The sequence below is a fragment of the Narcine bancroftii genome, chromosome 1, assembly GCF_036971445.1.
Source record: "Narcine bancroftii isolate sNarBan1 chromosome 1, sNarBan1.hap1, whole genome shotgun sequence".
In the NCBI taxonomy this organism is placed as follows: domain Eukaryota; kingdom Metazoa; phylum Chordata; class Chondrichthyes; order Torpediniformes; family Narcinidae; genus Narcine; species Narcine bancroftii.
This window is the reverse complement of record NC_091469.1, coordinates 232437366-232458079: the sequence shown is the minus strand read 5'-3', so window position 1 is coordinate 232458079 and position 20714 is coordinate 232437366. Positions and strand designations below refer to the sequence as shown.

The 20714-nt window shown below is 38.8% G+C and overlaps 1 protein-coding gene across 3 annotated transcripts in view; it reads right to left on the bottom strand.

The window, feature by feature from the left end:
- man2a1 (mannosidase, alpha, class 2A, member 1) overlaps positions 1-20714 on the bottom strand; it is a 169654-nt gene that overhangs the window by 51318 nt on the left and 97622 nt on the right. For all 3 annotated transcript variants that reach the window (XM_069892624.1, XM_069892634.1, XM_069892644.1), the window contains 3 exons: positions 20574-20696; positions 9170-9284; positions 6013-6146 (listed from right to left, as the gene is read on the bottom strand). In XM_069892624.1, the coding sequence (XP_069748725.1) occupies positions 6013-6146; positions 9170-9284; positions 20574-20696 (372 nt within the window). The remainder of the gene's footprint in view (positions 1-6012; positions 6147-9169; positions 9285-20573; positions 20697-20714) is intronic.

Genomic DNA, 20714 nt, shown 5'->3' with positions numbered 1-20714 from the left:
AAGAGATCCCAATGATCCAAAAAACTCCAGTCTCGAAGATCCCATTTCGGAAGGAGGTGGACTCTTTCCATTCCCATTTTTCCCATTTCTTCCGTTTCCAGAACTACCAAATTTTTCTTTAGGAGATAATGGTGAACTACGTGTTTGTCCTCTTATATCCGGCAATGAGTCAGCGAAAATCATTGCTTCACAATCAGTTTCACAAAACCAAAATTGATAGTCTCTGGAAAAGACCTTCAACACTGCAGGGTAACAAAAAGTAGACTTATAAACTTTACACCACAAAAGTTCTTTAACTGGATTAAATCGACGTCGACGTTGAATGACATCTTGACTCAGATCAGGATAAAAAGACTCTACTATTTTGAATCAATAATGGGGTTTGTCATTGTCTCGCATTTTGTACTGCAAGTCGAAGTATTGCTTCTCTATCCAAATAACTCAGACATCGAATTATTACCGGTCTCGGGGGTTGACCAGCTGAGGGTATTCTTCTTAAAGCTCTATGGGCTCTTTCCAGTGCCAATCCCCCCCAGAGAAAAATTCTTGCCCTAATATTTGTGGAATCCAGTCTTTAAAGAAACGAAGAGGGTCTTGTCCTTCTATACCTTCTGGCAAACCAACAATTTTCACATTATTCCTTCTGCTTTGATTTTCCAAATAATCTATTTTTCTTTCTAGCTCCTTCTCACGATCTCCTAATTCTATGACTGATTTTTCCACCTTCAACACTTTTTCTGTGTTAGAAGTCACTTGCTGTTTACAGTCCAAAAAAGCAGTCTGAAATTTTTTAAATTCTTCAAAAGATGCATCCACACATGTCTTAACCATATTTAATTCTGAACTTATACCAGCATTCATTTGAACCATCTCATTCTTTAGAGATGTCAACATAGGTTGAATAACCGCATTTAATTGCATACATTGTGAATCCGTAAATCTCAGCTCTGCTCTCTCTGACATGGTGGCAGAACAAGGTAACTGCAGCTCCTGCTGCAATTCAACAAAAGGCATTTTAAAAGATTTACTGCGGGTCTGGACTCCCAGCAACGGCATCCCGACTTCTTCAGGGAGTCGCCACTGGTCTCCCCCCCCCACCGCATCTTGTTGTCTTCTCATCCATTCGCGAAGAAAAACAACTTCTTCAGATTGTAATGCTGTCTGATGCATTTCGTTTTCAGCCTCCATAGGCGATCCTTGGGATTTAGGCAATGAAGAAATTAAGCCTGGGGCTGCTTCAAGTTGTCTAGGCCCCAAATCTTCAGCACTTTGAAGATGTATTTTCTTTTGAACTTGAGATTTAGTCTTTTTACCATTAGTAGCCATAATAATTCCTTAATATTTTAAACTAAAATTTTAAAAAATTAAACTAGGAAATAAGGGGTTAAAAAATTAGTATTTAAAAGTCTGGCCAGAGATGTCGAGATTGCACGTCTAGATTCTATGCCATCTTGCCACACCCCATCATTTCTTAATGTTCTTGATACATTTAGGTGTATTGAGAAAAAGAAAAACACCAGAAAAAGATAGAACCCCTCCCAACCAAAGGCGTGCATTATTAAAATTACGTCTTTAAAACCCTGATCTATATGAGTTGTGGTCAAAACCACACTAGCACACATGACTCCGCAGAAGTTGGTCCTTCACACCCAACTAACTCTTGAATTACTGAACTATCTCTTGTTGCATTACAGCTATATAATCTTAACCATTTATGAATTTTTACTTATTTATAGATCCTTCAAGTTAAAACTATCCTCAATATTTGCTTTTTCCCTCTCAGCTATAATCATTCAGAATTATATCTCATTTCAAGTGGCACCCACTGTTTGTCTCTCTTTCTCAGGCAATGAGTCTGCCAACAACTTTGCCTCATTGGGTTCTGAAAAGAATCTATTTTTCTCGTCTCAAGGAAAAGAATTATCTTCTGTATCATGATAATGTAGTCATCAAGACTCAATATTAAATTCTAAACTTACTCCTGTGTAGAATGAACTGGCCACTTCTGCCTGTTATCAATTTTTTTTTTAAATAGTTTGGCCTGCTCGGTATGTCCTCCAGCCTTGTCATAACAACATATTAAATAAACACAGAAGCATCATGTATTGGCATTTGCTACCTGAACTGCTACATTTATTCATTTGGTCTCACTCTATCCATAATTTTACCTTTCTTTTATCCATCACTCTCCAACTTCCCTATCTAATGAAAACTAACTTGTTCTCCTCTTTTTCCATTTTCCCAGAGTGGTAGATGACTGGATTGCACTACTAGGGGAGGAATAGAAACAGATATAGTCGCAACATTTAGGGAGCCTTTTGACAGACACATAAATAGGGAAGTGATGGAGGGATATTATCCATGTGCAGACTGATGGGATAAGTTTAAATTGGCATTAACTGTTGGCACAGACATCAAGGACTAAACAATCTATTCCTGTACTGCACTGTTCTATGTACTACATTCTGATGAAGGACCCTGCAACTGAAATGTTAGTAATTTTTCTTTCCACAGTTGTCTGATTATCTGAATATTTCCAACATTGTCCATTTTTTAAAAGTCAGATTTAAAAAAAACCTACTATTTTAGGCAAAGATAAATTTGATGTTTTCTGAGATGAATTAAAAGAAACAGCAATGTTGGAAAGAGTAAGCTCTCAATGGCTGGAGTCTGTTTTGCCAGTCAGTTATTGTTAATGTATAACAAAGAACAGAATGCTGGAAGAGCTCAGCAGGCCAAGCAGCATCTGTGAAGGCAAAAGGTGCATCAAGACCCTTCATCAGAATTGAGGGGGAAGTGGAAAGATTACCAGTATATAGCAGTATGAGGGCAGTGATCAGACAGAGGTTGGTAGATTATAGGTGGAACCTAATGAGGAAGGGAAGATTGGCAGATGGAACTGGATGGGGATGAGGGGTAGGGAGGAGGATAGGAAAGGTGAAAAAAAGGAGAAAACAACTAGGGTGGACAAGTATGTGTGGGAGGAAAACAGTGGGGCTATGGGTTATCTGAAATAAGAATGTTTAATATTGTAAGGTACCCAAGTTAAATAGAGTTTCTATTCACCAAGATCCTCCAGCATTCTGATTTTCTTGGTTTTGAATTCCAGTATCTGTAGTCTCTATGTTCTCAGAAAGACGTGAATTTCAACTCCACAACCAAAGGCCCAACAAAACAAAATGAATCTTCATTCATGAATTAGTTAACCAACATCTTTGAGTTCTCCAAATAATCTGTGAAGTATTTTGGCCCCAATAGCTTAAATGTGTATCTAAATATTAAAATTCATGACTTGCCAGGAGTGTGGCCAATACTCACAATGCATCAGATTCAGATTTATTGTCAGAGTACATACATGACATCACATACAACCGAGTTTTTTTTCCTGCAGGCGAGGCAGAATCACTACTTACTGGTAGTGCAAAAAAAATGTCCTCAACATACACATGTAAACAAAGAAAGAGATGTAAATAAACTGAGTGGAAAAAAAACAATAAAGTACAAAATTAAGAGTCCTTAAATGAGTCCCTGATTGAGTTTGTTGTTGAGAAGTCTGATGGTGGAGGGGTAGTAGCTGTTCCTGAACCTGGTGGTGCGAGCCTTTTGGCACCTATACCTCTTTCCTGATGGTACCAGGGAGAACAGAAAATTTGCTAGATCCTTGATGACTGCTGCAGCTCTCCGACGGCAGCATTCCCTATAGATGTTCTTGATAGTGGGGAGGGTTTTGCCTGAGATGTACTGGGCTACGTCCACTACCTTTTGCAAAGCTTTACGCGCATTCGAGATCACAATGCAGCTAATAAATCCATAACAAAATACTTCTGCTTTTCATAGTATGTGTATATGATTTAGAATAAACTTCTGAAAGAATACAGCAAGGATGGCGTAGCGGTCAGCACAACGCCTTTACAATGCCAGTGATCTGGACTAGGGTTCAAATCCGGCGCTGTCTGTAAGGAGTTTGTACGTTTTTCCCATGCCTGCCTGTGTTTTCCCTGGGGGCTCTGGCTTCCTCCCATTGTTTGAGTGTAGGTTAATTGGGTGTAAAGTGGGCAGCACAGACTAGTGGGCTGAAATGGCCTGTTACTGTGCTGCATGCCTAAATTTAAAAATTTAATCTAAAAATTTAAAACTATACAAAATTATCTTTTATAAAGGAAACTGAAAAGGATATTAAATCTGCAGAGTGAAACAATTTGCACTCTTTTTTCAGAGCTAATACAGGCATTATGATTTAAATGACTTTCTTCTGCCTTGATCTAACAATCTATGATTCTACAAAGTTAATATTGAGCCTACAAAACCTTATATTCTTGCCGTAATTAATTATTTTCTACTACTATACAAGAAGCTGGTAATAAAATTTCCAAAATTCTACATAAACAAAATTGGCCTTCAAACAATGGTTTTTGTCATTGGCCATTATCTTAGAGTATTTATTTAGCCATTATTACATTTTTGTTACTTTTTTTTTTACATTTATTACATTTTTGTCTGTCAAATTATTTATAATTGTGTACTTTTCTGTAACTATTATCTGCTAAATTACCAGGCATGAATCCAAAAGAAAATCAAGATAGTTTTGCTTTCTGTGATAAACTAAATTTTATTTGTCGAAGAATCAGGATTATTTTCATGAACATGTCATGAAATTTGTTGTTTTGTGGCAGCAATATTGTACAGAAAAAGGTGCAAAAAATTGCTATAAATTTCAATTTTGTAAATATAAGATTTAAAAAATAAAAAGTGAAGTAGTGTCCATAGGTTCATTTTCCATTCAGAAATCTGATGGTGGAGGGGAAGATGTTTTTATAACATTGAGTGTGTGTCTTCAGGCTCCTGTACCTCCTCCCTGATGAGAAAAGGGCATAGCCTGGGTGGTGAGGGTTCTTCAGGGTAGAAGCTGCTTTTTTGAGACACCGCCTCTTAAAGATGGCATTAATGGAGGGAAACTAATGCCTATGATGGCATGGGCTGAGTTTACAACCCTCTGGAGACCATTCCAGTCTTGTGCATTTACACCTCCATACCATACAGTGATACAACCAGTCTGAATGTTCTCCTCATTATACCTGTAGAAATTTGCAAGAATCTCTGGTGATTTTAAATCAGCTCCAACTCCTAACAAAGTATAGCCACTGATGTGCAATTCTTCATGATTGCATCGACATGAAGAATCAGGATAGGTCCGGAGATGTCAACACCCAGGAATCTGAAGTTTTTTACTCTCTCCAATGCTGACCTCTCGAAGAGGTCTGGCTTCTCTTTCCTGAAGTCCCCAATCAATTTCTTAATTTTACTCATGTTGAGTGCAAGGTTGTTGTGATACTACTCAACTAACCGATCTATTTCACTCCTGTATGCTTCCTCAATGCCATCTGTGATTCTTACCTTGGTGTAATCAGCAGATTTGTAGATGGCATTTAAATGGTGCCTAGCCACACAGTCATGAGTTTAGAGAGAGTAGAGCAGTGGCTAAACATGCATCCATGAAGTGCATCTGTGCTAATTGTCAGTGAGGAGGAGATTTTGTTACCAATCTGAACTGACTGTGGTCTTCCGATGAGTAAGTCAAGGATCTAGTTGTAGAGGGAGGGTCAGAGGCACAGGTTTTGAAGCTTGTTAAACAGTAATGAAGAGATGGTATGGTGGAAAGCTGAGCTGTAATTGATTTAATAGTTCAACAAAGAACGAATTGTCTCTTATCAGTGATGCATACGGAAATATTATTCATCACTCAGAACATCAATATTTTTCTGAAGCTTACAAATAAAGAAGAGTCCAGTGAATACTAAAAACAATTTCTCAATTCAGTGAAATGAAAACACAAATTCCACCAAAAGTTTACAATTACCATCAGAAAAAAATTGAAGAAAGCTGCAAAATTTATATAAATTCTATCATGATCATTCCGGAATCAGACTGTGACACTTAAAATTAAATACTGCAATAATTTGGATATAATTCAGTTCAAAACATTTTCTATTTGCATTTATTTCAAATAAGTACCTGGAAATCATTCAGGTCACTGTAGAACTTATTGTTGCTTTTGACATCTGTGATTAGCCTCATAGCAATTTCTTGATTTATTTCATGTCTAATATCGACAATATTAGAAATTTCCAGTGACAGCCCATCAACTCCTTTGTTCAAAGAAAAAGCAATTAGAATTGAATAAAATCCATGGTTATGATCCTTCATTTGCTTTGGCTGTAGGTTATTGAATCTTTGCACAAAATTGTCTCTCATAAGTGCCATCTTATGTACATCCTAGAAGGCATTTTTATTTTTAGCATTTTATGAAAAGCTTATTCATTGCTATGGTAATTTTCTAAGGAATATTAGAAATTTATACAGTATGAAAAATGTGTGTGAAAAGTGCCAGAGGGTGAAATACATAAATATTTGTGTCTTTTCAAGTTGTCCAGCGCAGAAGGTTGGTCTATAAGCTTACCAACAACTCCCAAATTCTCTGAATCTTATAAATATTTTACAATAAAAAAAATTGTAATTATTCTATACTGCATATGTAAACATTTAAAAATTCCTCTGGTTGCAAAAATCAGTAAATATGGGATAAAAAAATGTCTTGGTATTTCGAGTCTTCCCATTACAGACTAATTGAAGCCCATTCATACCTTATGCCTCATCCTGAGTAAGTGCCAATCTGCAAAACAATGGTTAGGCCATATTTATAGCATTGCACTTTATTCTTTTAATGCTTACCACATCCTTCCTGTGGTATGGTGAACAGAACTGAGATTCACCAGAATATTACTGGAATGGAGTGCTATAGTTATAAGGAGTGGTTAGAGAGAGTCATAGAGTTTTACAGCATAGAAACAAGTCCTTTGGTCCAACTTGTCCAGGGTGACTATCTTGTCTATCCAAGGTAAAAGGCTGGGTTTATTTTTACTGGAAAGTAAAGGCTGAGGCTGTAACTTTGTAGAGATTTATAAAATTAATGAGGGGCATGGGTGGGATAGATAGTGAGAACATTTTTTTTCTCCTGGGCAAATTAATGTGGAACAGGAAGGCATAAATCTACATTTGAGGGGAACGATTTATTAAAGACATAACAGCCCTATTCTTCACATGTGGGTACATGAAACAAGTTGCCAGTGGAGATGGTAGAGGTGTAAACAATTTAAAAGATACTTAGCAGGTACATACTGAGAGCAAATTTTTGAGTGATTTGAGCCGATATAGGCAATTATGACTTGCTTAGTTCGTGTGAAGGAGTTGGGGCAAAGAGCCAATTTCCACGCTGTAGAACATGGTCAGGTGGCGGACCTCTCGGTGGGGGAGCATTTTAGTGAGAGTTACCACAACTCCCTTAGCTTCAACAAAGCTATGGAAGAAGATATGGAACAGTCAAAATGGGAAAGTGCTTAACTGGGGAAGGGCTAATAATGAAGGGATGAGGCAGGAACTATCAAGAATAAATTGGAAATAGATGTTTAAGGATGAAAGCACAGAAGGAATGTGGTATAGGTTCAAGACAGGTTTATTCCACTGGGACAAGGAAAAGATGGTAGGAAAAGGGAACTGTGGCTGACAAAACAGGTCAGGCAACTAGTCAAGAGGAAGAAGGAAACATACATTAGATATAGGAAGCAGGAAACAGGAAGGGGTCATATAGTAGCCAGGAAGGACCTCAAGAAAGGACTTAGGAGAGCTCGAAGGGGGCATGAGAAGGCCTTGGCATGTAGAATTAAGAAGAACCACAAGGAGTTCTATGCATATGTGAAAAATAGAAGGATGATGAGAATGAGGGTGGGGCCATTAAAAGATAAAGGAGACAACGTGCCTGGAGGCAGAGGAGGTTGGGAGGTCCTAAATTAATATTTTGCGTCGGAATTCACAAAAGGACCTTGATCATGGTGAGGTCAAAATTGAATAGGCCTGTGCGCTGGACAATGTGGAGATTAAGGAAGTGGAAGTGTTGGATCTTCTTAAATACCACAGGCTTCTGTGAGAAGTGAGTGAAGAGATAGCTGGGACAGTGGCTATGATCTTTGAATCCTCTTTGGCAGCAGAGGAAGTGCCAGAGGATTGGAGAAGAGCAAATGTAGTTCTTGTTTAAAAAAGGTAATGAGGAGAATCCTTGGAATTATAGTCTGCTAAGTCTTAGCGTGGAAATTGGCTCTTTGCCCCAACTCCTTCACACGAACCAAGGATTCTTAAGGATAGGATCTATAAGCATTTGGAGAAATACAGTTTACTCAAGGGTAGTCAGCATGGCTTTGTGGAGGGAAGGTCATGCCTCAAGAGTCTAATTGAATTTTTTGAGGAGGTAACAAAAGAAATTGATGAGGATAGGATGGTAGATGTGGTCTACAAAGATTTTAGCGAGGAATTTGACAAAGTCCCCCATGAGAGACTCATCCAGAAAGTCATGAGGCATGGGATCAGTGGAACCTCGGCTGTGTGGATTAAAAAATTGGCTTGCAGAAAGAAAGCAGAGAGTAGTAGTGGAAGGAAAGTATTCTGCCTGGAGGTCAGTGACTAGTGAGGTGCTGCAAGGATCTGTTCTAGGAGCCCAGCTCTTTGTGATTTTTATAAATGACCTGGATGAAGAGGCGGGCAGATGGGTCAGTAAGTTTGTGGATGACATGAAGGTTGGAAGAGTTGTTGGTGGAGCTGAAAGTTGTCAAAGGTTACAAGAGATATAAACAGGATGCAGAGTTGGACAGAAAAGGGGCAGATGGATTTCCATCTGATAAGTGTGAGGTGATGAATTTTGGAAGGACAAACTAGAAGGCTGAGTACAGGGTTAATGGTCAGTTACTTAAGAGTGTGGATGAACAGAGGGACCTTAGGGTCCAAATCCATACAGCCCTCAAGGTCGCTGCACAGGTTGATAGGATAGTTAAGAAGGCTTATGGGATGGCGGACTTCATAAATAGGGGGATTAAGTTCCATAGTAGAGGTCATGTTGTAACTCTAGAAATTTCTAGTAAAACCACTGTGTTCAATTCTGGTCACCTCATTATAGAAAGGATGTGGAAGCTATGGAGAGGGTGCAAAGGAGATTTACCAGTATGTTGCCTGGATTAGGAAACAAGTCTTATGAGGCAAGGTTAGCAGAGCTTGGACTTTTCTCTTTGGAGCATAGGATAGAGGTCCAGAAGATTATGAGAGGCCTAGATAGCGCTGTACCTACCATACACATTGCTGAGCTGTACTGAATGCACAAAGTGCCGGTAGATGCATACTACCTCTGAGAAAAGTGGACCACGCAGTATTCTCAAAATCGGGGGTTTTGCAAAAGTGTATGGCTGTAAGAGAAAGTTCAACAATTGATTTTAGTGAATTTTAGCATTCCAAAATACTCTAGAAATGTTTTTTCTCTCAAGATTTAATGCTGTCCAAACACATCTTTTCCATGTAGGTGCTTAATGAAGGGATGTAAAATAAATATCATGTAACAGGATGAAAAATATACTTGGAAGAATTACTCAAAGATAAGAAAGATTAATTTTGATAAATTATAATAAATTTTTTCCAAAAGCCATCATTTTCCTTCCAACTTTACAGCCAAAATTTAACCTATTTTGTTGAGCTGAGTGTTTGCAAATAAAATTTGATTAAAAGTTTTGAACAAGTTACAACTTTCAATGTTTTTTTGAGAAATGTTAATATACACACAACATTCAGAGCTTTCTTAAGCATGGACATAGAATGATAACGATAATGGGTTTATTAAAAATATTTTTAATTGAGTATCACAAAAATCCTTTACATAAGGTATATTAATGATAATAAATCTAATCATATCATATATATGTCACATATCAATTTTAAATTAGAAGCAGAACCATAATTATTACATTAACTTATTTCATTTAGTACACACATGTCAAACTTTGGCCCGTGATATAATTATATTTGGCTCGCAAGATCATATCAAATATGTATTAGAGCTGGCCCGCTGGCTGCTGCACCGGTATAGTGCATTCACAAATCCCAGAATGCTTTGCAAATGCGTTGGCGTCAGCCCGCTAATCGCCCCCACCTCCTCTGTTTCCTTTCATTAGCACCTGCGACCTGTCGCCCAACTCACATGTAATAAACCCCTTACGAAAAATGGCCAAACGAAAGACAGGAAACAGGACCTTTCAAGACAGGTGGGAGGCAAACTCTGACCCCAGAGTTTGATGAACTTGCATCTAAGAAGAGATGCCAAGTATCTGCTTTAGACCCAGGTGCATCAGAGTAAATCACAGTGTAGCAAGCTAAGCTTGGATTAATATTTTCTTTGGTTAACTTTGGACTGTTCATAGTTGAAAGATTGGATTTTCATTGAAGCAAGTTTTTGACTTGTTGGCTTGTGGAAAAAAATACATTTAAAAGGAGCTTAAAGGCTATAGAGAAATATTATTGATTGAATATTTTATTTCTCATTTGTTAATGCTTCTTCTGGAAAGAGTTTAACCAAAACTATTATTAAACATTTATTTTAATAAGAAAAAGTTTAACATTACATATGCTGAAAGAAGAGAAAACATGCAGATGTTGTTGAAAATTTTCAATGAATATTTAGTTTGGCCCACGACTTAATTTTTTAATTTTGGCCCTCTGTGAATTTGAGTTTGACACCCCTGATTTAGGACATCAATTTCTATAATTATAATAATCAAACAATTAAATCATAACTCATATATTATGTCCAAAATCAAAATTGAATGCAAAAATCCTAGTGCCAAAAAGTGACAAAAATAGTGCAGTCAGTCCTTTTGTGGAATCAGAGCAGTCCACGATTAGTGGAACAAGGGAAGTGTCGAGAGTCTGATAGCTGTTGGATTAAAACTGTTCTTGAACCTAGAGGTACTATCATTCAGGCTTCTGTACCTTCTTCCCAAATATAGCAGTGAGAAGAGGTTGTGACCAGGATGATGGGAGTCCTTTATCATGTTGGCTGCCTTCTTGAGGAAGCACCACACAGTCTACATTGGATGTGAGATTGGAGCCTGTGATAGATCTGGTTACATTTGCTATATACTGCATCCTCAAACCTGACTGTGATGTAGCCAGTCAGAATACTTTCCACATTGGATACTCTAACAATATTCTCCAGGTGCAATGTCATGCCAAATCTCTTGACTCCTTAGAAAGTTGAGGGATTGTTGTGTCTTCTTCTCAGTTGATTTGATGTACTGGCTTCAGAAAAGGTCTTCTGAAATAACCCAAAACTTGAAGTTTCTGATCCTCTCCCCCTTCATTCCTTCAATATATACAAGTCCCTTGGCCTCTCCTTCCTAAAATCATCAATAGGCTTTTGGGTATTGGTGATGTTGAGATCAAGACTGTTGTTTTGGCAACATCCAACCAGGTTCTTGATCTCCATCCTTTATTCTGATGCATCATTTTATATTATTCAACCAACAATAGTGGTGTTATCAGTGAATTTGTACATTGAGCTGGAGCTAAACTTGGCTGCTAACTGTACAGGAATAGAGTTAATAGATGTTGCTGATCTGCACTGATGGGATCTGCTGTTGAAAAAGTCAAGGATCCAGATGAAGATGTACTGGCAAAGATCCAGATCCTTTATTTTGGTCAGAAGTTTTGCAGGTATGATGTTGTTGAACACCAAGCTACAGTCAATAACAAAAGCCTGACATAGGGGTTTCTGTGGTCTTGGGAATCTACTGCAGCGTGGAGGGCCATAAGATGGTGTCTGCCATCAACCTGTTGTGGTGATAGTTAATTGAGGTGGTCAAGGTCCTTCCTGAGATAGCAGTTGATTAGCTTCTAAAGAACCTCTCAAACCACTTCATTACAGTAGGCAAGAGTGATAGTAAATCCTTCATGCACAGCCAGAGTCTCAATCCCATCACACATTGCCCTTGAGATTGTCCAGCTCCTTGTGATGTTGACTTACAGTTTGCTTCTGACTCCTGCCAAGGTCACTTTGCCAAAAGTACAAAAATAGTCAGCAAAAAGGTTTGTTTTGAGCCACGATTTCAATGGAACTGAAGTTCAACAATAAAGTTAATTGGTGCCTCCTATGTAATTCGAATAGAATATCTGGAACTTCAACCCAAATGTTTCTTATTGATTGTTTCACATATAATCTGATTTTGATGCAAAATGTTTATAAATCATCATAAGGAACTGACCTCTTGTCCATCAAAGAAGACAGCCAAAAGCAGTCTCTCCTCTTGCTACAATGTTCAGGCAGAAGGTAATTAGAGTACTGGCATGTCTAGAATCCAGAGCAATTTTTTCCCCCTACAGTTATCAGACTCTTAAAAATCCTTGTGTTACCTCAACCATAATACTATGACAAGACCACCAAAGATCTGTCTGCACTACTGACAACAGTTTTTTTGCACAACTGGTCAACTGTAAATGTTTATTATTTATCATATTTTCTCTTCCTTTTATACTGATTATCCTATTTTCTCCATGCCATTTTATATGTTAATTAGACCAAAAATGTTGCTTTATGTGGCTGTGATGCTCTAGCAAGTAAGACTTTCATTGCTTCGGTTTGTTGTACTATATAACTCATAGCTAATAAAAGAACAAAGCATGAAAACATTTTTGAAACATAATCACAAAATAATTATAAATTTGTTAACAAGTGCTAAAGCCCAAGGCCAACAATTTGCTAAAAGAATTCTATTCAGTTCTTGCTAAATATATTTGATTTGGTAACACCCAACTTCAAACTTTTTGAATGTACAAAAAGATTTCTTGTCCATTTTATTTACCATACATTTATCTGAGAGTACTAAAACCTTACAACACAGGAGACTATAATAGCATTGGTACAAGTATTTAGGTAAAAGACCTCATGAACTCCAGCATAGACAAGGTACGGAATATGCTTTCCCAATAATTGGAAAGCAAAGAACATGACCAAAACATATGAAATAATGTATCTTCTTTAGTCTTACATCTATCACATTTTGATGAGAAATTATTAAAAAATGTAGCCAATTGAACTTTGGAAAAGTAAGCTTGATGCATTACTTTAAATTGCAGTAATGAATGTTGGGTGCATAAAGAAGATGAATTAACTAATTTCAACATAGAATCACATGTAGAGTCAGAAAATTCTTGTTGAAAATCTTGCTCTCATCATTTTTTTTATTCTTGTCCAGGGAATTACCACATCAATAATAACTCAAGAGAACTGCTAACAGCTTTTCAGTATTCAGTTTAAGATTATAAATCTTCTCTATCATCTTTAATTCCAAATCTTGAGGGAGTTTTAATACCAAGGAACTTAAAAAGATCCTAATCTGTAAATAGCTTAAAAAAAGTTTAGTTATTTTTGAATTTAGAAAATAGTTCAAAAGAGGCCAAATTTTGGTGAATAAAAAGATCTTGGAAAGATTGGATACCAAATTCTGACCATTGATAAAAAACAAAATCTTGTACCAAAGGTTTTAAAAAAAAGGAATTAGCTAAAAGAGAACTGATTAATAAAAATCTATGGCATGCAAAATGTTTTCTAAATTGAAACCAAATTCTCAACATATGTTTAACAACAAAATTATATCAGTTTATTTAGAAGCAGAAAGAGTAATGAAGCTCAAACTACTGAAATACGGGAATACTTCTTGGTAGAATCAATTCCAAATGAATCCAACTAGCAACATCCTGTCTGTCTTTATGATGAATCCCCATGCACTTATCTAATAGTCCCATTGAAAGATTCTATTGTATTTGCCTCCACCACCATTGCCAACAGTACATTCCATGAACCCACCACTTTCTGTGTGAAGAATTTACCTCTTGCATCCCCCTGTACTTACTCCCATGCCCTCTAGTGTTAGCCATTCAACCCTGGGAAAAAGCCTCTGGTCATTCAGACAATCAATGTACCAAATTCATTTATCCTATTTTCATAAAGCATGCTCTCCAATCCAGCCATTATCCTAATAAATCTCTGCTCCCTCTCTAAAGCATCCATATGTTTCCTGTAATGAGGTGACGGGAACTGAACAGAATATTCCAAGTGGGGTCTAACCTAGATGTTATATAGCTGTAACATTCTTCAATCCATGGTTAATTAAGCCCAGCACACCATACACCTTCGTTCTAACATCAACCCATACAGCATTTTTGAGTGTCCTATGGACACAAACAACAAGATCTCTCAGTTCTTCTACGTTTTTTGCTCAGAGTCCTGCCTTTCACACTTTTCTGGGTTAAACTTCATCTGCTTCCTATCAATGTCCCTTTGTTGTCTCTGGCAACCCTCCAGACTACCCATAACTACACCCACTTTCGTACAAAAGTCACAAAGGGCACCCAGAACAGATCCCTGCGCAACATTACTGGTCACCAAACTTGCAAAATAAGAACCATTTACAAACACCCTCTGCTTTCTCTGGACAAGGGAATTCTCTATCCACAAAGCAAGGCCCTCTTGGATTCCATGCCTTCTCACTTTCTGAATGAGCTTTGCATGGGAAACCTTATCAAATACTTTACTGAAATCAATGTGCACTACATCCATGATTGGTGTAGCAGTTAACACAATGCCTTTACAGCACCGGCAACTGAGACCTGGGTTCAATTCCTGCGCTGTCTATAAGGAGTTTGTACATTCTCCCCGTGTTTGTGTGGGTTTTCCCCCAGAGGCTCTGGTTTCTTCCCACCATTCAAAACTTACTGGGGGTGTTGGTTAATTGGATCTAAACTGGAAAGCACGGGCTTGTGGGCTGAAATGGTCCGTTACTGTGCTGTATGTATAAATTATTTAGAATTTAAAAAATGTAAAAATCCACTGTTCTACCTTCATCAAGGTTCTTTGTTACATCCTCAAAAAATTCAATCAGGGTCATAAGGCACATTTGTCCTCTGATAAAGCCATGCTGACTGTTGCTAACCAGATTATTCCTCTCTAAATGCTTGTAAATCCTGTTTCCCAAGATCTATTCCAAAAGCTTGCCCATCAATGAAGTAAAACTCATTGTCTATAATTTCCAGGGTAATTTATAATTCCTTTCCTAAACAGGGAACAACATTTGCAACCCTCCAATCCTTCTCTTATCCCCAACGATGATGCAAAAATCACCAGTGGCTCAGCAATCTCCTCCCTTGCTTCTCACTGGCCTTGGGTAAATCTTGTCTAGTCCTGGTGATTTATTTAACCATGCTTTTCAAAAGCTCCCACACATCCTTGCTCCCAATGTCAACATGCTCAATCGCCTCAGTCCATTCCAAGTCATTCTCACAATTGCCAAGGTCCTTTACTCTGGTTAATATTGAAGGAAAGTATTAATTAAAGTCCTCAATGGCTCATCCTCTTGTTCTTCACAAACCTGCAGAATACCTTGGAGTTTTCCTTAATTTTGCTTGCCAATATTTCTCATGGCCTCTTCTATCTCTTACAAGAGAGCCAGTTTTTTTCCCGGCAATCTTGTAATTCTCAAGAGTTCTATCAGTTCCTATTTTCTTAAACTTTTCTTTTCCTCTTAACAAGATTTTATACATCCTTTGTACATTACAGTCTTTCACCTTACCATCTTTTCCCTGGCTCAATGAAATATACTTGTACAGAGCATCATGAAAATGTTCTCTGAATATTTGCCACATTTCTGTCATACATTTTATCCTGAGTTCATCTGCTCCCAATTTATGTTAAGATCCTGCCCAATGGTATCATACTTTATTTTATTCCAATTAAATGTTTTCCCAAATTGTCTATTCCTGTCCTTCTCCATTGCGAGAGTGAAGGAGAGAGTTGTGATCTCTTCCTCTGAATTGTTCACTCACGGAGAGATCTGACACCTGACCTAGTTCATTTCCCAATACTATGTCAAATGTAACCTCTCCTCTAGTTAGCCCATCTACATATTGTGTCAGGAAATCTTCCTGAACACTCCTAACAAATTCCACTTCATTTAAACTCTTCTCTCTAAGATGGTGCCTATATTTGGAAAGTTAAAATCACTAATCACTATAACCTTATTACTTTTGCACCCATCAAGAAGATGATTCCCCATCTGCTCTGCAATGTCTCTGATACTATTTGGGGGCGGGGCGGGGGAGTCCCTATAATGTACATCCAGTATGGTTCTGTTGCCCTTCCTGTTCTTGACTTCCATCCATACTGACTCAGCCAATTATCTCTCCACTATCCCTTTTCAGCAGTTGTGATAGTATCCCTGATCAACAATCTCACACCTCCACCTCTTTCATTCCCCTCCCTGTCCTTTTTGAAAAATATTCAGGAGCTATTTCTGCCCCCAAGACAGCCAACTCTCAGCAATGGCCACAAAGTCATTGTTTGACATATTGACCCATGTTCTGAGTTCATCTAATCTACTACTAATACTCCTTGCATTAAAGTACACAAACTCAACCCATGTTCCATCTACTCAGAACATGTCCTCTCTCACAGTGACCTTACACAGAACATCTGCCCTTTCAATAATTGCTCCATCACCTGGCCTAACACTCTAGTTCCCAGCTCCCCGCCAAGCTACTTTAAACCCTCCCCAACAGCTCTATCAAATCTATCTGCAAAGACATTGGCCCCTTTTCAATTCAGATTCAACCCATACTTTTTGAACAGGTCATATCTACCCCAGAGAAGATCCCAATGATCCACAAACTCCTGCCTCTCTGCCATATCTTCCATTTTTGCCCTCAGTGGCATGTGGTACAAACAGCAATCCAGAAATTTCAGATTGCGAGGAAGGACAGGCAGTTGAGAAAGTATAAATGTAGTTAGTTGGAAGGATTGAAATGTATTTATTTCAATGCAAGAAGTATTAGGAATGAGGGAGATGAACTTAGACCATGGATCAGTGTAATGGTGTGACCGTTACAGAGGCTTGGTTGATACATGGACAAAATTTGCTGATGCAGGTACTGGGGTTTAGATGCTTCAAAGGGAATAGCAAGGGAGGTAAAAGAATGGGGGGGGGAGGGGAGGGGGAGGCAGGGAAGAAGTTGCATTAATAATCAGGGATCGTATAACAGCTGCAGAAAAGGATGTTGTGGAGGGATTAGTAAAAAACAAAATGCTGGAGAAACTCAGCAGATCAAACAGTATCCTTTACATAGCAAAGATAAAAATAAATAACCAACATTTCAGACTTGAGCCCTTCATCGAGGGATTGTTCACTGAGTCAATATGGATGGAAGTCAGAAACAGAAACGGGGCAATCACTTTGTTGGGAGTAGTCTCCAGGCCCCTAAAATGTCCTCCGGACAATAAGGAGTCGATGAGTAGGGCGATTTTGGAATGGTGCAAAAGTACAGGACTGTTGTCATGCGAGACTTCAACTTCTCGAATATTGAGTGGAACGTCCTTACTGCAAGAGGGATAGATCAGACAGAATTTATCAGGTGTGTCCACAAAAAGGATTCCTGACACAGTATGTGGACAAACCAATGAGAGGAGAGGCCATATGGATCTAGCACTGGGCAGTGAATCTGGTCAGGTAACAGGCCTCTTGGTGGAGGAGTATTTCAGTAAGTGACCGCAACTTCCTAATCGCTAGCATAGCTATGGAGAAGGACAGGAGTAGACAAAATGGCAAAGTGTTTAACATGGGTAGGGGCTAATTACAATGGGGTTAGGCAGGAAATGGAGAGAGTACATTGGGATCAGATGTTCTTGGGAAAAAGCACAGAAGTAATAGGTAGAATGTTTCGGGACCACTTGCGCAGGATTCTGAATAGGCTTGCCTCACTGAAACAGTGAAAAGATGGTAGGAGAAAGAAAGCATGGTTGACGAGAGGTGAGGTGATGAGGCAGCTGGTTAAGGGGAAGAAGGCGGCAGACATAAGGTTTAGGAAGGGCTTTGAGAATTATATGGTAGCTAGAAGGAACTTAAAGGACTTAGGAGAGCTAGAAGGGGGGAATATTAAATGCAAAAGAGAGGACATTGGATCGCTGGAAAATGTCACTGGGAAGATAAGAAATGGCAGACAAACTTGATATGTATTTTGCATCAATCTTCACTGTGGAATATACAAGCAGTATGGCAGAAATTTGAAAGTGTCAAGGGGCAGAATTATATGTAGTTGGTGTTACCTAGTGGGCTTAGAAAGTTGAAAAGTCTGTAGGTGAATAAATCACTTGGACCAGATGAACTACGCCACAGAGTTATGAAAGAGGTAACTGAAAAACTGTGGAGGGATTGATCATGATCTTTTGGAAATCATTAGATTCTGGAATGGTTCCAAAAGAATTCAAAAATTGCAAATGTCACTCTACTCATTAAGAAAGGAAAGAGGAAAAAGACAGGAAATTATAGGCTGGTTATCCTCACTAAGACGTTTGAATATATTATTAAGAATAAAGTTTCAGTGTATTTGTAGTAACATGGTGAAATAGGTTGAAGTCAGCATAGTTTCCTGAAGGAGAAATCTTGCCTAACACACCTGTTCAAATTATATGAGGAAATAATAGGAGGGATGGATAAAGGAGAGTCAATGGATGTGGTTTACCTGGATTTTCAAAATGCCTTTTGTCAAGGACTCGACTTTCAAAAGGACTTTGGCTAGTGCATGAGGCTACTAAGCAAGATGAGAGCCCATGGTATTTCAGGGAAGATACTAGCATTGATAGAAGATTGGCTGATCGGAAGAAGGTAGACAGTAAGCATAAAAGGGGCTTTTCAAGTGCCCGTCAGTGACGAGTGATGTTCCACAGGGCTCTGCGGTGGGACTGCTTCTTTTCACGTTATATGTTAATGATTTGGATGATGTGGCCATGTTTGCAAATGATACAAAGATCAGAGGAGGGGAAAGCAATGTTGAGGAAACGCTGAGACTATAGAAGTACCTAGAGGGGTTAGGAAATTGGGCAAGGCAATGGCAGATGGGTACAGTGTAGAGAAGTGTATGATCATGCACTTTGGTGGAAGAAATATAGACTATTTCCTAAACTGGAAATGAGTTCAGAAATCAGAGGCGCAGAGGGACTTGGGAGGTCAATTTACATGTAGAGTCAGTCGTAAGGAAAGAAAAATGAAATGCTTGCATTCATTTTGAGAGGGATAGAATATAAAAGCAGGGATGTTGAGGTTCTTTTAAGGGATTGATCAGTCTACATTTGTAATATATTGTGAGCAGTTGTGAGCTCCATATCAAAGGAAGGATCATCAAAGCAAGGATCTTTTGGCATTAGAGAGGATCCAGAGGAGGTTAGAAGGTCTACCCACAGAGGGAGAAGGTTTTCATATTTGGAGTATTTGAAGGCACTGGGATTATACTTGTAGTTCACAAGAATAAGGGGGAAGATCTCACTGAAACATATCAAATACTGAAAGGCCGAGGTAGAGTGGATGTGAAGAGGATGTTTTCATATGGTTGGGAAGTCTGGGACCTGAGGGCACAGCCTCAGAATACAAAAACTTCCCTTTAGAACAGGGAGGAATTTCTTTATCCACGGGGTGGTGAATTTGTGGAATTCATTGCCGCGTATGGCTGTGGAGGTCAAGTCATTGGGGATATTTAAGGCGAAGGTAGATACGTTCTTGATCAGGAAGGGAATCAAGGGTTCCAAGGATGAGGTAGTAAAATGGGTTGAAAAGGATAGTAAATCAGCCATGACTGAATGGTAGGGAGGATAGCCTAATTCCACTCCTATGCCTTATGGACTTCTGGAGCACAAATAGGTCTTGGCAAGTAGGATCAAGGAAAACCCAAAGGAATGGATCCACGTTACCGCTCAGACGGAGCTGATCTGCTTCATCACCAGCCTTTCAAAACACTTCATTACTGTGACACAAGTGGTACTGGTCATTAAGGCAGGTAACTGCACTCTTCTTGGGCACTGGTATGATGCGGCCTTCTCTACATCAGACAGACTGATCGCAAATTGGGGGATCGCTTTGGCGAGAACCTCCGATCCCTCCACTACAGTAACAGAGACCTCCTAGTAGCCAACCATCTCAATTCTGAGTCACACACCCATGCTCACATAACTATCCATGGCCTTATGTACCATTCAGACCATCTGCAGATTGGAGGAACAACACCTTATTTTCTGTCTGGGCACTCTCCAGCCAGATGGCATTAACATCGACTTCTCTGGTTCTTGCTCACCTGCTCGGCTTTTTTCTCCTCCCCCCTTCCCCCTCCACCACCCAGCTATCCCTCCTCCCCTGATCACTGCTGTCCCCTCCCTCCCTTCTCCACCTATCACCTCCTGCCTTTGTCCCCACATCCCCCCATCACCCGCCTAGTGACATTCTTCCATACCTTGATGAAGGGCTCAAGCCCAAAACGCCAGTTACGTATTTTTACCTTTGCTACATAAAGGACACTGTTTGACCCAGCATTTTGTTTTTACTTCAATCATGATGTCTACAGATTTTAGCAATTTAATTCTTCCTACCGGTATGATTGACGCTTGTTTGATACCCGTGAATACATTGACAAAGCAATCAGACATTTTCCTTTTGCCCTTTCCCTGATTCCTTATTTAAAACCATACATCTACAACAAATGCCATTGACACAAGGTCCATATATCTCCACAAATAATGTCTGACATTCTGAATGTTTCAAGGAACTTTTCTTTTTGCTTAGATTTTCAGTATTCAAAATATTTCATTCACATCGAATAAAGTACAATTATTTTACCTGAGCTTCTCCATTAGGCAAGAAGAGATAGGCACCACTCTTATCTCGGTTAATTGTGGTGCCATACAACCAGAACTGAATGCTTATAGGATACTGTTTTCCATCTTCTTTGGTGCTTATTTTCTAATGCAAAAGGAAGAA